The sequence below is a fragment of the Argentina anserina genome, chromosome 4, assembly GCF_933775445.1.
Source record: "Argentina anserina chromosome 4, drPotAnse1.1, whole genome shotgun sequence".
Taxonomy (NCBI): domain Eukaryota; kingdom Viridiplantae; phylum Streptophyta; class Magnoliopsida; order Rosales; family Rosaceae; genus Argentina; species Argentina anserina.
The window spans coordinates 20,603,969-20,629,403 of record NC_065875.1 but is presented as its reverse complement, the minus strand read 5'-3'; the positions used below and the strand labels follow the sequence as shown (position 1 = coordinate 20,629,403).

The following is a 25,435-nucleotide window of genomic DNA, read 5'->3' as shown; positions in this document are numbered from 1 at the left end:
GGTACTTTATAAGAAATTAAGGTTCCAACTTCCAGCTCTCTAAATTCCTGTTGTAGTGGCCTTGAATTGCTATGCGGGATGCCATAATTGACGTGCTACAATTTTCTAGAATATTTAGGACTAGAGCCGTCCCAATGTAAATTGAGGCCATCTTAATTATTAATTAATAATTTTGTAAGATAAATTCTAATTGTAGTTATAAGGTCATGTGTTAGCAATTAAATTATGAAAGTCGAGGTTCTTAATGTTCGATTTTTAGTTAGCTACAGTAAAACTCTATAAATTAATAAGCTAGGGATATTACTATATTGATAAAATCGATTAATTAATAATTTATTAATTTATCAAGGTATAATAAATATTTTTTTTATCTTTTCAACGAAATTTTTTTACTTTTTATTTATGCACCATATTGTTAGATCTATCACATATATCGTTGTTCAAAATATTATATTGTCCGATGTATTGTATTATTTTATTTGATGATAATGAAATCAACTAAATTCTTCAATGAAATCCTCTTAAATGTACACTTTATTATATGTCATTATTAATTTATATATTCAATCGGGTTTATATGAATTCTCAAATTTTTATTATCTTACAAATTTAGTGAAATATTAATTTAAAACGTTAGCCCCGAGTCGAGACCGACAAAACATATTATTTTAGCGAGATTATTAATTAATCGAATATTAATTTAACGAGACTCTACTGTATTTCTTAAATGTAAAGTAAAACGTGAAAAAAGACTATAATAGGAAGTTTGTTAAAAATATCTAAAAGACTTACATTATAGTTCTATTGTTTGGTTAATCTTCAAATCTATCCATAAATATAACTTTCACCTAATTTTAAAGAATATATGTAATGAACAATCATAGAAAAATGGAGGCCTTTTCCAAGTTGAGGCCTAAGTTTGTTGCCTTGGTTCCCTTGGCCTTAGGCCAGCCCTGGTTAGGATGGTGGCAAGAGATCGACAACGTCTCATCAAAAGGTCTTACCGTCTTAGTCACGTACAGCTTCCGTTGCAATTCCAGTCAATTACTTCCGGCTGTTACCTTGCCTAATTAGGTCACCATCATAATAATCAGCCCCGTTTAGTCGTTATTATCTTACGTATAAAAATGAAAGATGTCAGTGCCATAAATAGAGATCCCAATTTCAAATTTCTTTCGTAGTGGTAACACCTACATAGTCCAGAACCTAGCTCTTTTTTTTTTGTCTGAGTCCAGAACCTATCTCTAGTTACAACACAAAGTTATGGATATCATCAATTGTGTAATAGGTCTTTGTATTGCCGGGATCACCATCCAAGCCTTCTGTCTTCTTGCAAGAAGAAGCAAAGCCATGCCCAGAGAGCTTCTTCCACCAGGACCAAAGCCATATCCACTGGTTGGGAATCTGTTTGAGCTTGGAGACAAACCCCATGTCTCTCTCACTAAGCTCTCCCAACGCTACGGCCCAATTATCAGTTTGCAACTAGGCCAATTAACCACAGTCGTAGTTTCTTCGCCGATTCTCGCCAAAGAAATTCTCCGAACTCATGACCAAATCTTCTGCAACCGAAACCAACCAGATGCAGTTCACGCGTGCAAATACAACGAGTACAGCATGGCTTGGCTTCCTGTAGTAGCAAGATGGAGAAAACTTCGAACAATATGCAACTCACAATTGTTTGCACCCAAAGTTCTTGATTCCAACTACTCCAATCGGCGTGTAAAGGTCCAAAAGCTTATAGATGATGTCAATGAAAGCATGAGGGCTGGGGAGGCAATGGATGTGGGAAAGGCTGTTTTCTCAACATCACTCAATCTGTTGTCGCAGACTATCTTCTCTGTGGATTTAGCTCAACCAAGTAGTGAGACAGCTAGGGAGTTCAAGAAGACTATTTGGGGTATAATGGAAGAGGTAGGGAAACCAAACTTGGCGGACTATTTCCCGTTGCTTAAGAAGCTCGACCCCCAAGGCATAACAAGGCGCACGGCCTACTACTTCGAGAAAATATATAGCATTTTGGATCGAATGATCCATCAAAGGTTGGAATTAAGAAGAGGGGACAATTATATCACAACCAATGATATGTTAGATTCACTTCTCAACATCAGTGAAGAGAAAATGGAGGATATGGACATGCGCGAAACTCAAAACTTGTTCATGGTTAGTGATCACTAATTGATACTTGGTGTTTATTTACCAATTAATGATTGGGCTACAATTTAGTTAATGACAATTTGAAGCATAACTTTTCTTTGAAAATTAAGTGGTATTATTAAGGGGCAATTCAGTTTACACCCAATTTGAAGAAGAGATTTTTGATTAAACCCATTTTTTTCATTTTAATTTACACCCAAAAAGTTGTCATATATGATTAATATTAAAACATGTATTCTCTCAAAATTACAAAAGTTGTCACTCAAGTTAAATTCGTAACCTACCTAATTTACTAATAATTAACTTAATCTATTTCACAATCTAAGTTTATTCGTAGTCTTAATGTAATGATTCATTGTGGCAAAGTCATGCAATCTAAATTTAGAAACCAAAGTTAAATGAGATGTTTCTTTTATATATTTCTTTTGTGTTTAAAAATATTTATATTATTTAACTAAACCTACTATATAGGTATATTAATTAAACCTACTATATAGGTAAGTTATTTAATTTTACCATATATGTATATTTTTTAATTAAACCTACTCTATAGATAAGTTATTTAATTATGCCATATAAGTATATTATTTAATTAGTCCTACCATATAGATAAGTTATTTAATTAGTAGGTAAGTTATTTTTGAAAATAAGTTATTCCAACTTCGTAAATGAAGTTGGTCATCCATGTATGTATGTTATATTTTACTTTATTAAATTAGTAAGTTATCTATTGAAAAGATAACTCTAATCCTTTAGGTTTTTCTCAATATCTTGTCAAAATGTTAATTAGTTCAGAACCCATAGTTGTGTGATTTATAATTAGTAACCTATACTAGAGATTTATTTAAGAGATGACAATATATACCTAAATATTAGACAAAATAATCTAATAACAATATATGTACCTTATGAAAAAAAACACAAACTGTAAACACCTTCGTGGAATCCATACACTATCTTATTATTCAAAAACTTTTCTCAAGTCCTCAACTATCACTCGGAGAAATGGTGGAAAGTACTATATACATAGTCAACCTCATCATTTCTTCAAAGCATATCTCCGCCTTAATATCAAAACTCTCAGCTTTACAATATTAGAAGGAATATACCTACTAAATAGACAAGAACTACAAACTTTTGTTACAAATGAAATAGTTTTGTATAATGAGTATATATATACGCTCTCAAGTCACCAAATTATGATAAATTAATGGATGGAATGGATGAAAATAGAGTTAATAAGATTTAAGTTTAGTTAAAAATTTCAAATTCAAATAAAAAGATGGTGAAGGGAAAATTAGACTTGGTAAAAATATTAATTACAAACATATAGTTTTTATGGAAGGTTAAAATTATGAATTTGGTGTAAATTAAAAATGTGAGTTTACCTTAAAATAGATCTCTTACTTTGAGGGTTTCTCTAATTTTCTCAAGTACTTGGAGCTAGTTGTTCTTTTTGTTTTGGATTTTTTTTTTAAAGATATGGTTCGGTTCATCATGATGAGTTTATGACACAATTGTGAATTGTCCGATAAATTAATCACCTACTTATTTGTAAGTGATATGGAATGTTTAGGATCTGATTATTGGTGGCACAGAAACAAGTTCAGCCACAGTAGAATGGGCAATGGCCGAGCTACTACACAACCCAGAAATTCTTTTAAAAGCTCAAGCGGAACTGGAGCAAGTGATTGGAAAAAGGAAACTAGTTGAGGAATCAGACGTTGCTCGACTCCCTTACTTACAAGCAATACTCAAAGAAACATTTCGGCTTCATCCTACAGCTCCGTTACTACTTCCCCGTAGTGCAGGAGCAAAAATAGAAATTGGGGGGTACATAATCCCCAAAGGTGCTCAAGTTTTAATCAACGCTTGGGCCATAGGCAAAGACCCCAACACTTGGGAAAACCCAAACTTGTTTATGCCGGAGAGGTTCTTGGGATTAGACAACCAAATTGAAGTCACAGGGAAAAACTGTGAGCTTATTCCGTTTGGTGGTGGGAGAAGAATGTGCCCTGGACTTCCGTTGGGAATAAGAATGGTACACTTGATGTTGGGTTCACTGCTCAACTGTTTTGACTGGAAACTTGAAGATGGAGTAGTCCCCGAGACTATGAACATGGCAGAGAAGTTTGGCGTCACCCTAAATATGGCTCAGTCTCTGAGAGCTGTCCCCGAGAAATCGTAGGATAAGCATTACCGGACCGGCCGTTGAGATACTAGGTCGGTAGATAGAGATTGTTTGAATAAAGATACATGGTAATTCACTAGTTACATAAATAAGTTGCCCCAAATCCCAGAAGTCTTATATGGCCTGAAAAATTTATATGTAATTCATTTTTGTTGGTACTCCTACTGCAATGATTTGTTGTGATCTATGAAAATCTATATACTTGGTTCATATATGCATGGCAAAAAGTAAACGAGCTAATTGAATAAGTGCATATATATTTGGAGTTTTACCTTAGTTGAATGAAAAGATATAGTATTTGTTTTGATTGGATTAAGTGATTAACCATCCAAAGCTAGCTTGTATTTCATTTCAGGAAGACGTAAAGCAATTTTAAAAACTAGGCCCCATGTCTAGCTACCCCACCAACTTATCCCAACCCTTTGGTTATAGTCAATATCGAGAAATGCTTGATCCGAACAGAAACTACTAGTATCACAACCACAGTCAATCACACATGACTCTTATGGTTGACATATAAGCCAGTACATGCAAAATTATAAAGGAGATGTATCATTTAATGATCATTCTTCACAATATACTCAGAGCTCTACTCAAGGATATGATGAAGATAGTGAAATTTTTGTACCTCATATACCCTCTATGTGGTTCTAAATCACTTATGTAATTTCATATTAATATATCATATGTAAATAAAGTGTGATGACCTAGTCTCTTTTTGGATTCACAGTTATAAAAAAATATTTTTTTAAATAGATTTTTAATAATTCTCGATGATTATTTCACATCAAATTATTATAACTAATTATAAACTAATAGTTATATAATAATTTCTTATGACATATAATATATAATTGATCAAATAAACATCTTTAAAAAATTCATTCAAATTTCCATGTTTTATATAAATTTTCATCAATTTATTCAATTATTTTTTTAAATCGAAATTTTTCTGAAATTTTCTTTGAAATTTACAATTTTCGGATCCTCGATATTTCCGTTCTCGCCGAAATTTTAGTCCTTGGTTAAGATCTAATGGTTTCTAGCACGGACACTAGTTAAGTCACATTAGAATGGGCAATGCCCGATTGAGCTTGTACGCAACCCATAAATTCTTTCAAAAGCTCAAGCGGAACTCGAGCAAGTGATTAGAAAAGAAAAACTAGTAGAGGAAATAACTCCCTGGCTTACTTCCAAGCGATACTCAAAGAAACATTTTCAGCTTCATTCTATAGTTGTTCCATTGCTACTTCCCCGAAAAGCAAAAGCAGATAATATAGAAACTGGCGGGTACATAATATTGATGCCCAAGGGTGCTCAAGTTTTAATCAATTTTTGGGACATAGGCAAAGACCCCAAAACTTGGGAAAACCCAAAGTTATTTATGCCGGAGAGGTTCTCGGGATCAGATGACCATATTGATCTTACGGGGAAAAACTTTGAGCTTACAATTCCGTTTGGTGGTAGAAGAAGAATGTGCCCTCAACTTCCGTTAGCAATAAGAATATTACAACTGATGATGTTAAGTACTATAGAGTCGCAATCAAACTATATGCTATTATGTGTGTTAAAAACAAAGAGAAGACTAAATGGTACGAAAAGGACCTTGCAGAAAGCTTGTATTACTTGTTATAATTGTACGAGAATGGATGAAAAGGAAATAACAATGACAGACTATATATAGCATAGGGTTTTTTTGTGAATGGGGTAGCTGGTATGAAGAATGATAAATAAGATGATGACATTTGCACACATGAAGCGGTTGAGATTAACATCACATGTACACTAACGTCTCTCTCTTGGATAAGAATTCATAGTCAGCTTGTAGAAAAACGTAAGGGCTAGGGAAGACGCACACTACTGTCCTTCTCTAGGTCCATTACTAGAGCCATTGGTCCTTGTCTTTCCTTCATTCTTAGGTATTGTCCCATACTCGTCAGCACATATATCCAGAGACTACCTTTTGCTAACTTTTGTACCTTCTTTCTCATTGTCACAGTCCTCATGCTCACTAAAAATGATCACAGCTTCACCATTTACCTCTAGGCTTAATAGATGTTGGGTTCGCTACTTAACTAGTTTGATTAAGATACATTTTTGCGTGCAGTGAACGCACCACGTGCTTGGTGTGACCAGCCACTCTTATGTTGACACGTGTGCTATAAACCCACGTGGCAAACTGAAGCACCATCTCCGATCAACGGAGGCTCCTTGAGAGAACTCAGAATTTTAAATTTATTGAGAAATCAATTCATGCTATCAATTTACAGCCAAGGCCACCGTCGCTCCTCCCGCTAATTGTCTACTTCTTATATTTATTACTTTAGATTTCGATATGGTTCTTTGACAACTCGATTGTTGAGCTGTTATCACACATGATACTCGTGCAAGGCTTGTCTTCATGTCCAAGTTCTTTCAAAATTCACTTTAACCATATAGCTTGACATGCACAGGTTGCAGCATCTACAAATTCAGCTTCGGTGGTGGACAATGTTACTACAGGTTGCTTCTTTAAACTCCAAGACACAGCACCATAGCTTAACATGAATGCATATCCACTGGTGCTTCTCTTATCAACATTGTCGCCGGCATAGTCACTATTTATGTAGCCTAGGAGCTCACCATCTTCTCCATTATTCTTGTAATAGATGCCATAGTTAATAATCCCCTTTAAATACCTCAATGCTCTCTTTGCAACTTGTAGATGTAACTCAGTGGGTTTAGACATGTACTGGTTAAGTAAGCTTGTTACAAACATTAGGTCTGGACGAGTTGAGGTGTCAGGTACATCACGCTACTAATTAGCTGTTTGTAGAAAGTCTCATCAATTGCTATGCCTTCTTCATCCTTTGAAACTTTCGTTCCTGGTACAATTGGAGTTGATACTCTCAAACATGCCAAACTTCTTTAACACTTCAACTGCATACTTCTTCTGACAAATGAATAAACCTTGTCGCCTTTGTGAAACTTCAAGTCCAAGAAAATACCTCAGACTCCCCACATCAGTCATATCAAATTCTTTCATCATGGTACACTTAAAATCGAGTAACAAACCATCATTATCACCAGTAAAAATTAAATCATCTACATATAGACTTACAATGATGATTTGTCCTGCTTTGCTCCTCCTTGTGAACAATGTTTGTTGATTCTCACAACGCTGAAAACCCTTGTCAACAAAGTAACTCTCAATTCGACTAAATCATGCACGAGGTGCTTTAGTCCATACAAAGCCTTGTGTAGCTCATACACCAAATACTCCTTGTTCTTCTTCACATAGCCTTGAGGTTGCTCGACAAAAACTTTTTCTGTCAGATTTCCATGAAGGAAGGCAAACTTTACATCTAGATGAAATACTTCCACTTTGATTGAGCTGCAAGGGAGATTATTGTTCTCACTGTGTCAAGACGTGTAACTGGAGCAAAGACCTTTGAATATTCGATGCCATGTCTTTATCTATACCCTTTTACAACAAGTCGAGCCTTATGCTTGATCAAATCACCCTTCTCATCATGCTTTGTCTTGAAAATCCACTTGACACCAACTTTTATTGCATCAGAAGGAAGCTCGACTAGGGACCAAGTTTTGTTCTGTTGGATAGCTTTAATTTCAGCATCCATAGCTTCCTTCCACTTCTCCTCCTTCATGGCATCATCAAAGTACACAGGATCTCCATCTTGGCAGTTCACATCCTCCATCATCAAAACCTCTTCTTCACTCAATTCATCACCACTCACATAATCCTCTCTCCAAGTTGGCATTCTCTTTTCTCTTCTTGTATTTGAAACAACTTCTCTACGGGAAAGAGTGCTTAGGGTTTCACGGGTAGGATTAGAATTTGTAGTGGTGTTTCTTGTGTTCAAAGTTTCACAAGTAGGGTTTGGGTTAGATGGATTAGAGTTTGTGATATCATTGTTTGGGTTTGAAAGGTTAGGGTTTGTAGCTTCTTCACTTTCATTGTTTCCCTCTCCCTCACCTTCATCACCCTCATTGTCTTCTCTATTTCCTTCACCTTCATTCTCTCCCTTAAACTCAACTCCATCTATACTATCCCCCCATGCCAACTTTACATTTATTTGACGCTCATAATCTTTTCCCTAATCTCATTCCCTATCTTTTTTCAAACACAACATCCTTACTATAAACAACTTTCTTTGGTTTAGGATCATAAAGTCTATACCCTTTCGACTCTTCACTCACACCCAAAAGTATGCATGTAAAGCTTCTATTATCAAGCTTACCTCTCTTCTCTTCTGGAATGTACATATGTGCTATGCAGCCCCATACTCGGAAATGATCCACCGAGGGTTTTACACAACTCCAAGCTTCCTGAGGTGTAATGTCTTTCACAGCTAATGTAGGAGAACATTTAAGCACATAGAATTTCCACATAACTGCTTCCGGCCAAAAACTCCTTGGTATGTGCTTTTCATACAACTTTGGCCAAACTAGATTCATCACCGTTCTATTCTTCCTCTCGGCTACACCATTTTGATGTGGTGTGTAAGCATTGGTGAGCTGTCTCCTGATGCCTTACTCCCTACAAAAATTGTTAAATGCATGTGAAGTAAATTCTTCACCTCTATCAGTTCTTAAGCACTTGATGAACTCTCCTGCTCCTTTCTCTACAATTTTATTGAAATCTTTAAAGTAATTAAAAGACTCATACTTCTCACACAAAAGGTATGCCCATGCTTTACGACTGAAATCATCAATAAAACACAGTACATACCTCTTACCGTTGCTAGATTTTGGAGAGATTGGACCACATATGTCAGCATGAATCAAGTCAAGGACTTTCTTGGCTCTCCATAGGCTCTTCTTTGGTACAAGTCCTTTGCTTGCTTCCCAATTAAACAGTCTCCACACACTACTTTCGAAGCTCCAAATTGTGGCAACCCTTTCACCATTTTCTTGTACTGAAGAGTTCTCAAACCCTTATAGCTCAAGTGTCCATATCTTTGGTGCCAAAGCTAGGTTAGGTCGGAGGAGGCAGTTTGCAAGCATTGTTCAGGCTGTTGGTTGGAGAAAGTCGAGTTGTCTGACACGAGAATGAACATTCTATTCAAACTAATTGTAGGTTGAGCAATAAGGCTTCTTTGTGGATGATAAATGTTGCATGTTCCTCCTAGAAATAACACAACAAGCCCCTTCTCTTGCAATTGACCTATGCTCAATAAGTTATTACGCAAATCAAGAGCATAGTACACATCCTCAATTACATACCTCAAGCTACTGAAGGTGAGCTTAATGTTGCATTCGCCGGTGACACACATCTTTGAGTTATTCCCAAGTTTAACAAAATGTTGAAAATTTGTATTTAAACTTGTGAACAAACCTTTGTCACCACACATGTGATTCGAACATCCCAAATCCAGAAACCATGCATTACTCCTTTTTGAATCTCCCACATAAGCCATTAAGAGCATCTATTCTTCTTCATCTAACTCCGCGTAATTGGCTTCTTTATTCCATGCAGGACATTCATATTAAAAATGTCCAAGTTATGACACTTGAAACACTCAATAATTGCTCAATTCAAACATTGTCTGCATCTTCCTCTCCCCATTTGACCTCCTCGACCTCTGCCTTTATTCCCTCTTCTTGTACTGCTTCCCTCTCCATTCGTGATCTTTAAAGCTTGCTCTTCCCTTGAAAATCCATTGCTACGATTCAATCTTTATTCATGCACCAAAAGACTACTTTGCAGCTCATCCAAAGTCATCGAGTCTAGATCATTGGTTGATTCACCTGTGTTGTGGTAGGGATGCCTTCATCCACAAGCCTCCATAGCTTCCCTTGACGCAGGAAGTTCTCCATCAACATAGACCAATAATCATAGTACCCATCAAAGATAGGTATGGACACAAGAGATGAACTGCCTTCAGCTAGCAATTTCATTTGCACAGCACTACTGTCACCCATCGACTCTCTCTCTCTCTCTCTCTCATGTTTCACTCTTTTGTTCTGCACTCACACTTGATAAGGCTCCTTTAGCAGGGCTCTGATACCAGTTTATTGGAATCAAAGACTTGAACGCAATAAGCTTTAACACAATAAAATGGCACTCAACACTCTGAGTTTATTCATTGAAAGACTAGGCTATATAAAGCCTTAAAACATAACAGAAAGGCTAGAAATCATCCTCACATTGTGGTTACAGGCAACCAACATGCTAATAACTGAATTGAAGAATTCAAAAGCAATCTCAAACCCTAGAGACTAGGACATTATTCTAACAGAAATACTAAATCAACTAGGATTTGGTCACTAAACCCCTAAAAGCTAGGATTCAACACTAATGACACAAATATCCTCAACACAGTGGAATTGAAAACTAGTGAGAGTTTTGAGCAATGGGATTCATGGACAGCAAAGTTCTCTGGTGCATCAAGTATTCCATTTATGTTGCTACAAATGTCTCAGATCATCCCTAATGCTGAAAATCTTATGGCTGGAAACAAAGCTGCTCTTTTAGCAGTCCCCCAGATCCAACAACCCATTTGCATCTTCCCCAAGAACAAAGAAGACTTCAATGAGTGGGGGCATCATAGAAGGAAGCGGGATGGGATTTGGTGGTGCCGGCAATGCAAATGGGTCGGTGAAGCTTGGAGGTGGCTGTGGGAGAGGAGGAGAGGACCTGCGTGGTTTTAGTTTGATCGGAATATCAACTTTTTCGATTTTCCATTTGTTACATAGTTTAAGCTATGATGAGGTGGATTAATATGTACACGTGTCATTACGGGATTGGCTGGTCGTATATGTCAGTTGGTGCGTTGGTCGCACAACATAATGTCTCTTTGATTAGAAACTTGAAGATGGCTCAAGCAGGGAAGTTTAGACTTCCCCTAGAAATGGCTCAGGCTCTGAGAGCTGTGCCCATGGGCCATGGACAAGAAGTTATAGAAGAAGGTATATCTAATTACCTATCTATGTATTCAACCTGCATGGTTCGTGGTTGTATTTTCTCTTGAGATTGGATCCCAAGCTTAATGGAGTTGTACCCAGAACCCAGACTTGTTGTTGTTTAACGTTGTTGACTTTATGTGTGAATTGTATTCTTTTCAATGAAAGATATTGCCAAGAGAAGAGTTGCTTCCATCCATTAAGCCATGTACTGTGCATAATATACTCTGAGAGCACTTGTAAACGTGATGCAAGTGAACGTTTACGGAAAAGCTCTCGTAAAGTTTGGTTGTTTGTTCCGTCGTCGACCCTATCTGTATATGTTTCTATGATGGTCGAAGAACATCCTCTTTCTTGAGATATTTTGAATTGCAAGGTGCCATTACGAGCTCAATATATAGTGTTATTCCGTGAAATAACTTGATTTGTTTTTATAAATTGGATATCAGTTTCCTTCATATCATTTCTGATCATATTCAAGCAATTAACAGTGTAATAAAAAAGGCAGCACTAGTCGTAACATTCTCCGTTTGCTGATCCAATCTAATATCTTTGTCATATGACATTTATATTCAAGGTTTCACAGGATCAAATGTGAAAAATACAAGATAAACAGAGAGGGGTTTTATAGCATCTAATCAGTTTACAATGAATTTGTATATGTCACAAGGAATACCATTTTAGCTAGCAAGACCTCTTCTCTTTATAATAATAGTGTAGATAGACAAATAAATAAATAATACAAATATAAAAAATAAAATAAAGGATATAACCTTAGTATTTCTCGTTGTGGTTCTTGTAACAGTGACTCGACTGACTTCAAAATTCCGAGCATTGTTCTATTAACAATCGACTTCCACTAGTTTCACCCTCAAAGCGGCGCCCATGGTGTGACACCACATTTGACACCAATTGGTGTCTCCCCATTTGACTACTTCCACTATCTTCATCCTCTGCACAGCGGCGTTTCCTAGTCGTAGTAACTTGTTGTGAACGAATGCCTTGGAATTCTAGAGCACCATCAACCTGCTGGGATTCCTGGCCTTGGGCATACATAAGGTAGACCCCACATTTTTTTTTCACATTTACATTAATCCTCCGTCTACCGTTGATTACTGTATAGAAGTCAAATGAAGCTTCGATACACCATTTTGCTTCACCCAGAATTTTATGGGCTGTATCATACCACATGAAAACGTGATCAGCGTCAGCCAGAAGATCAATCCTGAAGTGCTTTGTATTTCCCATATCGACTTTATATTTTTCACCATTGTTGGTTTTGAGAGTCATCACACATTGATGATACCCAAGAGAATCAAGAGTACCAGTAAGGATAGAAGAAACAGAGCAGAGAACAATACCCAAGAAATTTGAACCATCAGACCAATGTAGAGGAAGTCTTATATCCATTGAAGATCCCTCCGTTTGACATCTAAACCATTTTCGGAATTTCATTTCCCGGACACATTAATTTGACTAAACCAGATGATATACGTTTCTGCAGGTTCAGACCATTTATAAACGTCATGCATGTAATTTCCCAAAATAAAAAACGTCATGCATGGTAAAAAAAAAATATATATATATATATATATATATAGAGAGATAGAAGATATTAGACAGTGTTGTATTTCTGTAACAGATTACATACTTGTGTATTTCTGTTAGTGAAATACAACACTGTCTAATAAAAGAGAGAGAGAGGGAGAGGGAGAGGGAGAGGGATAGATACAAGGTTACAAGCAGTTGCCAACCGCTTCATCCATTATGTTGCTCCTTCCAGATTCATTCAAATCATCGCAACCTAGAAAGGTATGTCCCTCTGTCCACTTCCCATAAACTATTCGATCGAAACTTTGTTTATGTGCAGTCACTGAAAGTGACAGTCTCAAGTCTCCTGCACTCTGTTGCATCCAACTTTTCTAGAAGACATGGGAGCACTAGCAAAGATTCAAGTCGCGTGCAACCATTCAATAACAGATGCTTGAGTTTTGAAATCTGTCTGATGCTCGGAGGTATTGTCACAATCATGGTTCCACTTAGATTAAGACTTGCAATGCGGGAAAGCTAGTAAAGCAATCGGGAATTTCCTCTAGAAATGTGCAGCCTCCGAGGTCCAGATCTTCTAGAGAGTACAAAATGAACTGGCGACGCAATTTGTGTAGTTTTATACAGCCACTAAGCGAAAACGACTCGAGGAGCTTTAACTTGTACAAGAGTTGCTTAAACTTAAGGTCTTAAGCCCAATAAGATTCTGATCCGATTATGGTAGCTCTTGAATTTTCGTGCTGCTTAAACCAAGATGTTGCAGATGTTGGGTTCCAGAATACCCGGAAATTTAACCAAACTATAGCAAGCAGAGAGATCAAGCCACTCAAGAGATTTCCACTTACAAATGTATGTTGGGAGACTGACAAGGCGATGACAACAACTGACGTCAAGTGAAATGATTCCCGTCATAGACACGAATGATGACATGGGCACTGTAACTAGCTTTGTCCTGCTCAAAGAAAGTTCTCGTAGGGATTCCATTGTAATATCTTGAAAATTTATAATTATTTACTAATTATTGTTTGGAGATATTTAGATTCGAGTATATAGTACGAGGGAGAAAATGAAAGTGTTTGATATATTTATACACGAACACGTTACCGTGATGGGTTAAGGATTGCCTTTTTATCCGTTAGAAATCTCAGAAAACTTCATTCATAGAAGTCGTAGAGTTCATCAATACGAATTCGTGGACACGTGGTACGTCTACATCGGAGTTTGTATGAATAAGTTACGAATCAAAATGTATTTAGACATTTTTGGAAAATAGTATAAATAAGGAGAATTAAAGAGAAATTGGGAAGAAAAATCAGAAATTCGAATCGGTACTGTTCATGTGTACTGTTCACAACCAAAAAAATCCAAAATTTCTCTCCCCGAGCTGCCGACTTTAGGCCGCAAGATCTCCGTCGTCCGGCCACCATAGAGCAGCGCACCAGTCATTTTTGAAAGGTTGTTGCTTCCCCTGTCCATTAGTGGCAGTGCCACCCACCATCTCTCCGTCGTTTGGGAGCGGTGAAGCACGGAAGTTCCCCCGGAAATGCATATTTCGCCGAACTTCAACTCGTCGGATCTCCCTCCTCCGGCAACTGTGCAACAAATCCCACGGCGAATGAGTGCAGACACAGCAGCAGCTGTCAAGAAAAAGGTTCAAAACATGTTTCAAGCCGGCATTATCCGACCAGCTAAATATTCCCAGTGGTTGTCGAACATAGTACCAGTGCGGAAGAAGAATGACAAAATTCGCGTGTGTGTGGACTACAGGAATCTGAATGCTGCAACACCAAAAGATGTATATCCCATGCCTGTGGCGGATATGTTGGTAGATGCAGTCACAGGACACGAGCTACTGTCTTTTATGGATGGCACAGCTGGTTATCACCAGATCCCTGTTTACGAACCGGATAGGCATAAAACAGCATTTAGATGCCGAGGGTTCACGGGAGTGTTTGAGTATAACAATATGCCATTTGGGCTGACCAATGCAGGGGCTACGTACCAGCGAGCGATGAACCTGATTTTCCATGATGTGCTGGGGGGCATTCTTGAAGTATATATAGATGATGTGGTGGTCAAGTCTAAGAAGAAAGAAGATCATATCGAGAATTTACGAACAGTGTTTACCAGGATGAGGAAGCACAAGCTCAGGATGAACCTAGCTAAATGCATTTTTGGGGTTCGAGCAGGAGACTTCTTGGGTTTCATAGTGCACGAAAGAGGTATTGAAGTCGCGGAGGACAAAGCAAAAGCGGTTCTAGATACGCCGGCACCTAGGAACAAGAAGGAGCTTCAGAGTTTGCTTGGGAAAATAAACTTCCTTCGACGCTTTATTTCTAATTTCGCTGGCAAAACCGCAGTCTTTTCTCCTTTGCTGAAGCTTAAAGTGGATCAAGAGTTTCAGTGGGGACCTGTACAACAGGCAGCTTTTGATAAAATCAAAGAATACCTTACTCATCCACCTGTTCTTCAACCCCCACGGCCTGGCATACCGTTGAAGCTATACATCTCAGCTTCAACCCCCAAGACTCTTAGCACAAGATGGTGATGGAGAAGGGGGCAAGAAGATTGAGCATGCGGTTTATTACCTGAACCGCACCTTATTAGACGCTGAAACTAGATACTCGCCAATTGAAAGGTTGTGTTTAGCTTTGTACTTTGTTGGTACTAAGCTCTGCCATTACATGTTGTCCTTCACTACAGTGGTGGTGGCACAAACCGATTTAGTGAAGTATATGCTTACCAGACCTATGCTTAGGGATCGGATTGGTAAGTGGATCTTGGCGTTATCAGAGTTTTCTTTACAGTATACACCTTTAAAGGCGCTCACTTGACAGGCAGTGTCCGACTTTTTGTTGCACCATCTTATTATGGAGGACGTCGAAGACCATAACGTGGTTGTCTCCTTTGTTCACACTCAGCCTTGGGTTCTGTATTTTGATGGTAGCAGCAGTGATCATTTATCTGGAGCGGGTGTTGCATTGGTTAATCCTTCCGGAGTCAGACATTTTACTCTTTTCAGTTAGAATGAAAGTGCACTAACAATCAGGCAGAATATGAGGCCATCATCATTGGCCTGGAGCTGTTGCTTGATCTGGAAGTCACCGAGGTGGAGGTATTAGGTGATTCACTCATAGTTATTAACCAGCTCAAGGGTGTCTACAAGTGTAACAATTTTACATTACTCCCTTTTTGGGAGCGAGCATCGGAATTGTTAGATCAATTTGCAGACGTGGTGCTTGACTATATTCCTCGAGAACGAAATTTCGCTGCCAATGAATTAGCACAGTTGGCTATGGGCATTCGTTTGGCAGATGGCGTTCGCAAGAGGATTGTGAAGGTTCAGAGACGCACATTACCTTCCTTTATGGTAAGGAAAGAGGTTAACGATGAATGGTTGGTAGCTGTTATTGACACTATTGATGTAGATTGGCGGCAACCGTTTATCCAGTACCTCACTGATCCTTCTGTACCGGTGGACAAGAGGGTTAGATATTTTGTTACTAACTACGTCCTTCGAGGCGGTGAACTATTGCGCAGGGCAGAAGATGGTTTGTACCTGCGATGCATCTATGGAGCTGAGGCTAAGAGGTGCTTACGAGACGTTCATTGTGGCAATTGTGGTTCTCACCAAGCTGGTCCAAAGATGAGATGGCTCATTCGTCGCTATGGTTTCTATTGGCCTACCATGCTCAAGGACTGCATCAGCTTCGCGCAGGGTTGCATCGAATGTCAAATGCATAGACCAGTCCAGCATGTGCCTGACGTTCCTTTGCAACCAATAATTAAACCTTGGACAGGTCGCGGATGGGCTTTGGACTTTATTGGGGAGATTCATCCCAATTCTTCCTTACAGCACAAGCACATTCTACTGGCTACATATTTCTTCACCATGTGGGTCGAAGCTATACCAATCAGGACGACATCTTTAGAGGTGATCACTGACTTTATCTTCAAATATATTATCACCAGCCCACCAGGTATGGCATTCCAGAGTGTTTGGTCGCCGACCGGGGGGCAGGTTTCATGGCTGAAAAGACTCAGAAGTTTTTAGCTGGCTATGGGATCAAGTTTATGCATTCCAGTCCTTATTATGCTCAAGTGAATGGCCAAGCAGAAGCTAGCAACAGCGTCATTATGTCTATACTCAAACGAATGTTGGATACAAATCTGCGATCTTGGCATACAGAGTTGGATCACACGTTATGGGATTATCGAACTTCCAAACGCACTCCAACTGGTACTACACCTTATGCCTTGATGTATGGACATGATGCAGTGCTTCCTATTGAGCTTAATGTTCAGTCGTTGAGGGTTCGCGAGCAGCACCAGCTGATTGGCGAGGATTTATGTCCAAGCTATGTATCAAGAGTATGAGGATTTAGATTCTCGACGGAAGGAAGCTCTCGACAACCTTATGGCCGAAAAGCAGAAGATAGCACGGCTATATGACAAGCGCACGAGAGGACGCAGCTTTGGAGTTGGGGACTTAGTGTGGAAAGCTTATTTGCCCTACAGCGAGCGAGTTGATGGTCGTGGTAAATGGTCGGCTAAGTGGGAAGGTCCTTTTGTAATTGATCGAGTAATGGGCAAAGGTGCTTACTACCTTCGCGACACTGATGGGAATGTTCACAGAAATTCCATGAACAGTCGCCATTTTAAGAAGTACTTTCCTAGTGTTTGGGAGTATGAAGATCCACCGGCAGCAGTGCAATCCCAGTAACTAGTGTTCGGACTTAGTGTTTCCTTGGTTTCCATCCTTTCAACCAAGTAAACATGGGGCCAATACCATGGATAATCAGTACTTGTACTTAACGGTCGCGAAACCAGAACATTTTAGCACTTATGGTCGCGAGTGTTATTTACGATCTCGAACCCAAAAAATTTTAGCACTTATGGTCGCGTGTGTTATTTACGATCTCGAACCTAGGAAATTTTGGAAACTAAAATTTCGAGCTTCTGAAACTTTATGAGTTTCTTAATCATGCTCTGGCATTTTTGTATACACATTGGACCAATACTTGTGGTCCATAATTGGTTGTAACTTTTGTTACGCAGCAATGAAACAATACAAGTGTTTTTAAAACAAGTTGTGTTTTATTTATATGGCTTTGTGGGCAGAAACTTTATACAAGACCTATGCCATTACAGGTGAGCTTTAACAAGCTCTGATACTATCTATACTAGGTGGAAAGGTCTTCCCTATTCCTCCTAATCATCTCACCACCGCGAGAAACTCGGGATTAAGCTGCACCAGTTGAAGGCCGATTGGAACCAGCTTGATGCCAAACATAGGTTCTAATTGGAAAACTTGTGGTAGCATGAGGGATTCAGAGCCTTGATTTGTACACTTCTCCTGATGTTCCTTCAAAGAAGGGATATTGGAGGATATTACACATAGGAGATACAACAGCTCGCATCGCGTATCAAAAGAGGTACGTGACGAGCATGAAGTACCTATTGGCTCTGGTCCTGAATTTGGCAGCATGCTTCCTGATGCTCGGCGATTAAATCATGATGAATAGGCCGCAGGAAGGGCTGTCATTTCCTCTCTCACTTGTAATCCTTCACTAGGAACAACCCTTAATGCAGGGCAGATCTCTAGTGCTGAACTACAAAGAAGGGAGGATGTGAGGCTGGAATAAGACTCCCACCTCACATTTGAGGGTAGAATAAGACTCTCAGAAGATTGCTACTGAGTTTGCAAGTCTGGGGGATGAAACTTAAGAAACCTAAGGGGTTTCGAAGGAAGAAATGGAACAGACATGGTTGGAGGCTGAGGAAGAGAGTGTTGTGTGTTCTTTCCTTAGGGTTTCGTTTTATAGCAGAAGAAACTTGGATTCAAGGGCTGAGATTGGAGATACAGATTTGGAGATCGCGCCCGGGATTTATTGCAGCAATAGTGGTCAAACTGAAACGATTGGTGCATTGCCCAGTATTGATTGCTCCTATTTTCGAGAGTTTGCATGCAAACTTGGACGGTGGTGAATTGAGTTGGGCTCTGGCCGTGGGCCTTTATTTGGGTTCTTGACGGGTCAAGGAGATTCAAGTAGGGTGAGCAAACAGAGATAAATTGCAATTCTTACTACTAAAATACTTTGATGTTCAAGTTACATTCTATGTCCAAAAAGGCAGATATCTAGGACAAGTTTTCCAGTATCATTGGCTTTGTCGCATATCAGGTTGTTAATCCTCCTTTCTTCAGCCTCAGAAGCCGCCAGTTGCCTTTTGAGCTCCTGTATCTGGGGTACAGTACTTCTTATCTCTTCCTCCACAGCTTTGAGTTCCCTAGCTTGCTCAGCTTCAAGCTCTGCTATTTGTTGCCGCAATGCACTGATTTGTTGCGAACGGCTAGTCTTGGCATGCTAAAGCTTGGTCTTAAGTTGGGCAGGGCTTTGCGCAATAAAGTGTCTAGCATCAGCGTTGTGTTGCGACATACTCTGAGATTGGTTCCTCAAAGTTTGGCATTCTTCCAGGAGGCATAGAATGGTGCTTAGTGCCTTCAGCCTTCGTGACTAGGCTGGGATCATGTGAGTGTAGCTTGAGGTAGCGAAAGGCATATTTCACCTTAGCCAGGCGAGCTGGATCAGTTAGATTTTCAGAAGATAGTTCCGCAAGTTGTGCCCGGGCCTGGACAAGTTCTTGAGACTCTAGGGATATTAAGGGGCTGGCAGGACCCAGCATATCATCTAGAAGATCTTCCAGAGATGGACTAGGACGATTCTCTGATGGATCAACAGCTGGTGTGGATCCAGAGGTTCCAACAGTTAGTACAATTGGCAGGCTAGAAGTAGTCGCGATGGCCACAACCTACAGAGAGTAAAGAACAATTAATAAGACAGTTAAGTGTTTGTAAAGGGGAACATAAACATATAAACCAGGAGGTGGTTAAGGGTTTTACCCCATCAGATTGAGAAGAAGGGACATTGTTTCCGGGAAGGGGTTGTAGTGTAACATCAAGGCTCGCTGGGGCCGCATTCGCTAGGGGATGCTGCACATTTTCACCTTCTTGGTGAGAGCTGGTCACACATTCTTCATCTCCTCCCTCAGGCTCCAGAATTTGAGTTGAAGAGGAGTGGGAGAGTACTGCCATTGGGTTGATTAATGTTTGTGGCTCCAAGGTCCGAGTGCTCGCCACCGTGATAGGAGGAGTAGCTTGAATGGGTTCTCTGTACACGACCACCGCCTGTTGGATAGCAGTCGCGACTTCTATAGTAGGTGACTGAGCGTCAACATGAACCTGTATTAGAGACCATGAAGGATATCATTGATTCACAGACGATCAACATAGGGTAAAGGAATTACATCTTAGCGAACAACAAAGTGTTACTTGGGGGGCAACAGTGTGTTTAACTACTTACAGTAATGTCTTCCATCGTGGTGGCAGCAGCTAGAGAGGTACACAGAGTTGGTGAAGTTGGGTTCTCGCGAACCTACAAATCAGATAAGAATCAGTCAAAGTGGTTCATGAATGGATCGCCAGTTGGAACAAATAGGGTGTTCTTTTTACCTCAATTGTTGTCTCTGGGTTGCTGGTCCCAGTCGCTGGCTCAAGATTGACCTGGTTAGGTGATGCCCACGGTATTACAGCAATCGCGAGCGGGGCAGAGGTGCTTGAGGCAGCTATTCTTCTCCTCTGAATCAGCTGAGGGTCACAGACATTGGTTACTGGCGAAGGTGGCAACAACCTTTAAGAAAATCAAATAGGGGTGAGGACTTACAGGATTAAAGTATATGGCGTCAGGATCATCCTCGTCGTTGTCAGCACTAGGGATTGTCCTCTCTCATTTACGGCCTAGGGAGGAGGAAGCACCAGCTGTATCCTCAAAAACCTGCAACATAAACCAGTTAGTGGTTTTTAATCAGTGTTGGAATAAGGACTATAGGAGTTCGAAGAAGCGTTGGGATTTTACCCTTGAGGGAACAATTCTGACAGCATTTGGAATAACTGTTCGCAGCAAATCCTCATCCGCGGGAACCTCGAGATCTTCCTGCAAGTATCTTCTGAGCCCCGTCTGGAAGATGTATTGAAAGATTACTCGCGATTGTTGCTCCTATTGGCCAGAATTGATCTTTTTCCACCATTGGGGATAAGCTTTGTCAACACGAAAGCAGCGAAAGATACTCCCACTTGATATCACAGGAAAGGGGGTAGGTTGCAACTGAGACTGGGGCTGGTGTCCCGGATTGGTGTCAGTGACGGGAATCATGGGGCGTCGCCATGATGAAAACAGGTTCAGACTCTCAATGGGAGGGAATGGAACCATTTGAGTCATGCCTAACTGCCTCGTGAAGAGATGGGGGGCATAGAGTTCTACTCCATTGCAGGGATGTCGGGGTAAGTCTGCCATCGAAACAGCATGTTCAAACAGATGCCGACTCTCCCCGTCATAGCCTCTGAGGATTAGAAAGCCTCAGCGGATGGCATCAGGGTGAGTGCAGTCTAGGAGCAGTCGTGCGGAGTCAAGAACCGAGGCATCCAGGGTATAGCAGTACTCGAAGCATGTGGCGTAGCGAAGAGTAAAGTTGGGCTCCAAACCGACAAATACTTCTCCCAACACTTTAGTTAGACGGAAGTCCCTTGTATTTTCATTCCGCAATTGCACAAAGTAGACCTGGATCCAAAGGTCTAGAATCCACATAGGCCCTAAAAGCTTATGATAATTGAGGGGTTCCATAGTAAGCACGCGCAGCATATGGTAGAGTTCTGCCAGAACTATTTGTGCTAGACCCACACTGTGGCCATTGTAGAGAAAGGTCGCGAGTTGCAGGTGGTGCCCAGTCATCTTCTTGGAGTTGGAGCAAAACATGAACTTTGAGAGCCAAAATTCCAAGAAGGCGATTACAGCATTGACAGTATGGTTGCGATCAAAACTGGAAAGCCAGGAGCCATACGATTGATAGATACCAACCTCGCGGGTGGCGGTGACCGGGCACTCAACATCAAAATAATCCCGATCTATATAGGGCCTGGTACCAACTGGTAGACCTACGATAGCATATATGTCTAGCAGAGATATACCCATTTGACCAAATTGAAAGTCGAAGGTATTACTTGCGGAATTCCAGAAGCAAGCAGCGGTTATGATGGCACATCTGTTGCCTCCATCTTGAGTCAGGTTGAAGGAGAGGTCGATACTTTCTAAGATTCCTGCTGCTTCCCAAATGTCGCGATCGATCAAGCGGCGACCTTCATACCATGTTCGCATGGCTTCGGAAACAATGGGCCATGCTCCGACGGGGGACTCGTGATGACTGTGCAATTGCCATCCCCTGAAGGTGGCTGGGGTGTTCCGAAAGGCAAGCAGAGGAGTTTGTAAGCGGTGGTGATAGTCGGCGTTGATGTGCTCTTGGATTACGACAAGAGAAGGGCCCAAGTACACAGTGTTGTCGTCAATCACTCCGATGGTGGTGCGATTGGTGGGTTCGTTGTTTGGGTAGCCTAGAAGAGGCCTTGCACCTTCCTGGGCATCACGTTGGTTGGGTCTTGGTGCCATTGTTGTCAGAGGTTAAGAATTTCAAAAGAGGGCTTTCTGGGTTTTCTGATGATAGAGCAATCAGGTTTGATGGACTTGTAGGGTTCGAGATCGCGATTTATATAGGAACTGAACGGGTTTCTGAAATTGAAACTGACCGGGTTCGGGGAGGAGTCGCGTCTGCTCAATTTAAACTGGTTTGAGTTTGTGAAACAGTAAGTGTTTCTCGCGTACTTCAGCTCGAAAGGTTGTAGTGGTTTGAGGTGAAGTCGCGCGTCAGTTGGCAACGGGGGAACGTAAAGCGTTTCAGATTATTTTAAAAAGATAACCGTTTGGGGTTTTTCTTCTAACCCTTTTCAATTTCGCGGGGTCTTCAATTTCAAGGCCTGGGGGGCAATGTTTGGGCCTAAAATAATACTCCGGTATTATCTAGATTATTCAGGCTCGTGGACCGGTTATTTGGGGAAAATATATCACAGAGCAAGATTACCTGCCATATTGGAATAGATTTAGGGGACTATCGCTGTATAGAATCTGAGTTGATTAAGGAAGGTGAATCTAAATCAACTAAGAGGTTCTCAAGACTTGATTCGCAAGAAAGAACAATTTGTGTTCTCTATATAAGGAGGTCGAATGTGCAGAATAACACACGCAACGTCAAAACAAACTATCGCGCAATCGCATAGTCAAGCCTCCCCACGGAGCAAAAGTCCGATTAGCTTCGGCAACCAAGTCTCCCACCGGAGCGGAGCTACCCAGATGTACGCCTTGCGCTGCATGTAGAAAACAAGTCCTATTAACCTCGGCAACTAGAGTCAAGTCCATCGAGTCGCTAGCCTAGCTTCTAGCAAACACAAAAGCCTACACTAGTCAGCAATTTCCTTACAGCGAGAAAGTCATGCTATCAACGACGCATTATAAGCTCTGCTTTTCCCCAAGCGGTCTAAAGTAAGATCGGCCATCTACTGGAGGTGGAGTGAAAGGTACCTAGCAACTCCGGTTGTGTATAGGTCATTCGAACTTCAGCAGTTTATCAGCAACTGCGGAGCAATCGTTTGATACGAAGACAGTACGTGAGCGCCATCATCGTCAAACAAAGCAACAGTTGTACCTAACTCAAAGGTACTAGCACGCCGGCAACAATAGAGAACGAAGGGTCGAACCGTCTAGGGTTCGACACCGGGGCTTGCTGATTGTTCTCTGAGGAATATCTGTTTCCCCAGCTCGAACAGTGTTCGGGAACGCAATTACAAGAGAAACAGAGAAACTAATCAGTCATCAAAATTTGGAGAATAGAGATATCCAAGTGAATATTATAGTAAGAAATGTAGAAGCTGGGAATCCTACCTATGTTTAGCGGTAAAAGAAATATATAAGCTCATCAGCGGTAGATTTTGCGGAGAAAAATGGGACCGCTGACTGGTTCTTGAGACTGAAAATCTGAAATATTTGTGAAAATCGCGATTAGAGAAATGTTTAAGTTGCTATGAGAAAGGAGACCATGCAAGAGGATGGGCTGGTTCTCCTAATCCAATTTGTTTGTCTATGTTCATGTAAAATTGTATCACATGTCGGCCTTAAGCTTTTTATGGGCTGGTTGGGCGGGCATTATGTTTCATGGTTTTGAGATGTGGGAGGTGTTGAAAAGTTTTGTTTTTGTTCTTCTCTGAGAGACTCATCCTCTCACACCCGGCTTCATTTTAATATTGAGTTTTGCGTTTGGAGGGACATAGCATCTAAACCCCCGCTGGCCGAAGAATGAAAGAAAATCACCGAATTGAACCAGAGTTGTACTGTGCGCGCTCTCTAAACAACAAGTGAGGAGTACGTAACTAACCAGAAACAAATGTTGAGTTTCCGTAAGGTCCATATCCTCCTTTTTCACTTCACTGATGTTCAAAAGTGTATCCAACATATCATTGGTTGTAATATAACTGTCCTCTTTTCTTGATTTCAACCTTTGATGTATCATTCGATCGAAGAAGACCATCGTCTTCCGGAAGTAGTTGGTTCTGCACCGTTTTATGCCTTGTGGGTCAAGCTTCCTCAGCAAAGGAAAATAGTCCACCAAGTTTGGTTTTCCTACCTCTTCCATCATACCCCAAACAGTCTCCTTGAACTCCCTAGCTGTCTGACTGCTGGGGTCAGCTAGATCCACAGAGAAGATAGTCTACGAAATCGGATTAAGCGCGGTTGTGAAAGCAGCCCTTCCGACATCGACTACCTCACCGCCCCTTATGCTTTCATTGACATTATCTATGAGCTTTTGCACCTTGACGGGCCGGTTGGAGTGGTAGGCATCAAGAACTTTGGGTGCAAACAATTTCAAGTTGCATATTGTGCGAAGATTTCTCCATCTTGCTGACACAGGAAGCCATGCCAAACTGTAGTCTGCGTGCTTGCCGGCGTGGATTTCGTCCGGGAGGGTTCGATTGCAGAACACTTGATCATGGGTTCGGAGGATTTCTTGGGCGAGATCTGGTGAAGAAACTACGACTGTGGTTAATTGGCCTAGTTGCAAACTAATAATGGGACCATAGCGTTGGGAAAGATTGGTAAGAGAGACATGCGGTTTGTCTCCAACTTCAAACAGATTACTAATCAATGGAAATGGCTTTGGTCCTGGAGGAAGCCGAGTTCTTGAAATTTGTTTGCTCCTTTTTGCAAAGAGATACAAGGCTTGGATTGTGATCCAGGCAAAAGAAAGCCATATGATGCAACTCCAAAGATCCATATCTTTTTGTATGTCTAACTAGCTTGTAGAATCATGAAATATGATTGTCATTGTCCAGCTATAATGGGTGGCAAGTTATATATTAGAAAGTCATGAATCGTAAGTATGATTTTAATTAAGATATGTATAATATAGGAAAAATAACATTTGTTACCTTACATATCTCCTTAAATCGATTATACCCTAATAAATGAATATTTATTTCAGAAAAACAAAACTAAAAGAATCTTACCAAAAGTGTTCATCTAAATAAATGTTGTAAGGTAACTAAATCATTTGAAATTTAAAAATAAATAAATAAGGTATCCGAATTATATATCTCTATTAAAATATTTCTTTAAGAGAAACGAAAATATTTTTAAATTTAATAATCATAATGAGTAAATTAAATATCGTATATATCGCATGTTGTAATTATATTTTAGA

General features: G+C 40.3%; 1 protein-coding gene and 1 pseudogene across 1 annotated transcript; one reads left to right on the top strand and one right to left on the bottom strand.

The window, feature by feature from the left end:
* Window positions 1–1,263: 1,263 nt before the first annotated feature.
* LOC126792738 (geraniol 8-hydroxylase-like) lies at window positions 1,264–4,342 on the top strand. Its single transcript, XM_050519206.1, has 2 exons — window positions 1,264–2,160; window positions 3,731–4,342. The coding sequence occupies exons 1-2, from the start codon at window positions 1,264–1,266 to the stop codon at window positions 4,340–4,342; spliced, it is 1,509 nt and encodes a 502-aa protein (XP_050375163.1).
* A 19,286-nt stretch (window positions 4,343–23,628) lies between these two features.
* On the bottom strand, window positions 23,629–25,009 carry LOC126792368 (geraniol 8-hydroxylase-like; annotated as a pseudogene).
* Window positions 25,010–25,435: the final 426 nt, after the last annotated feature.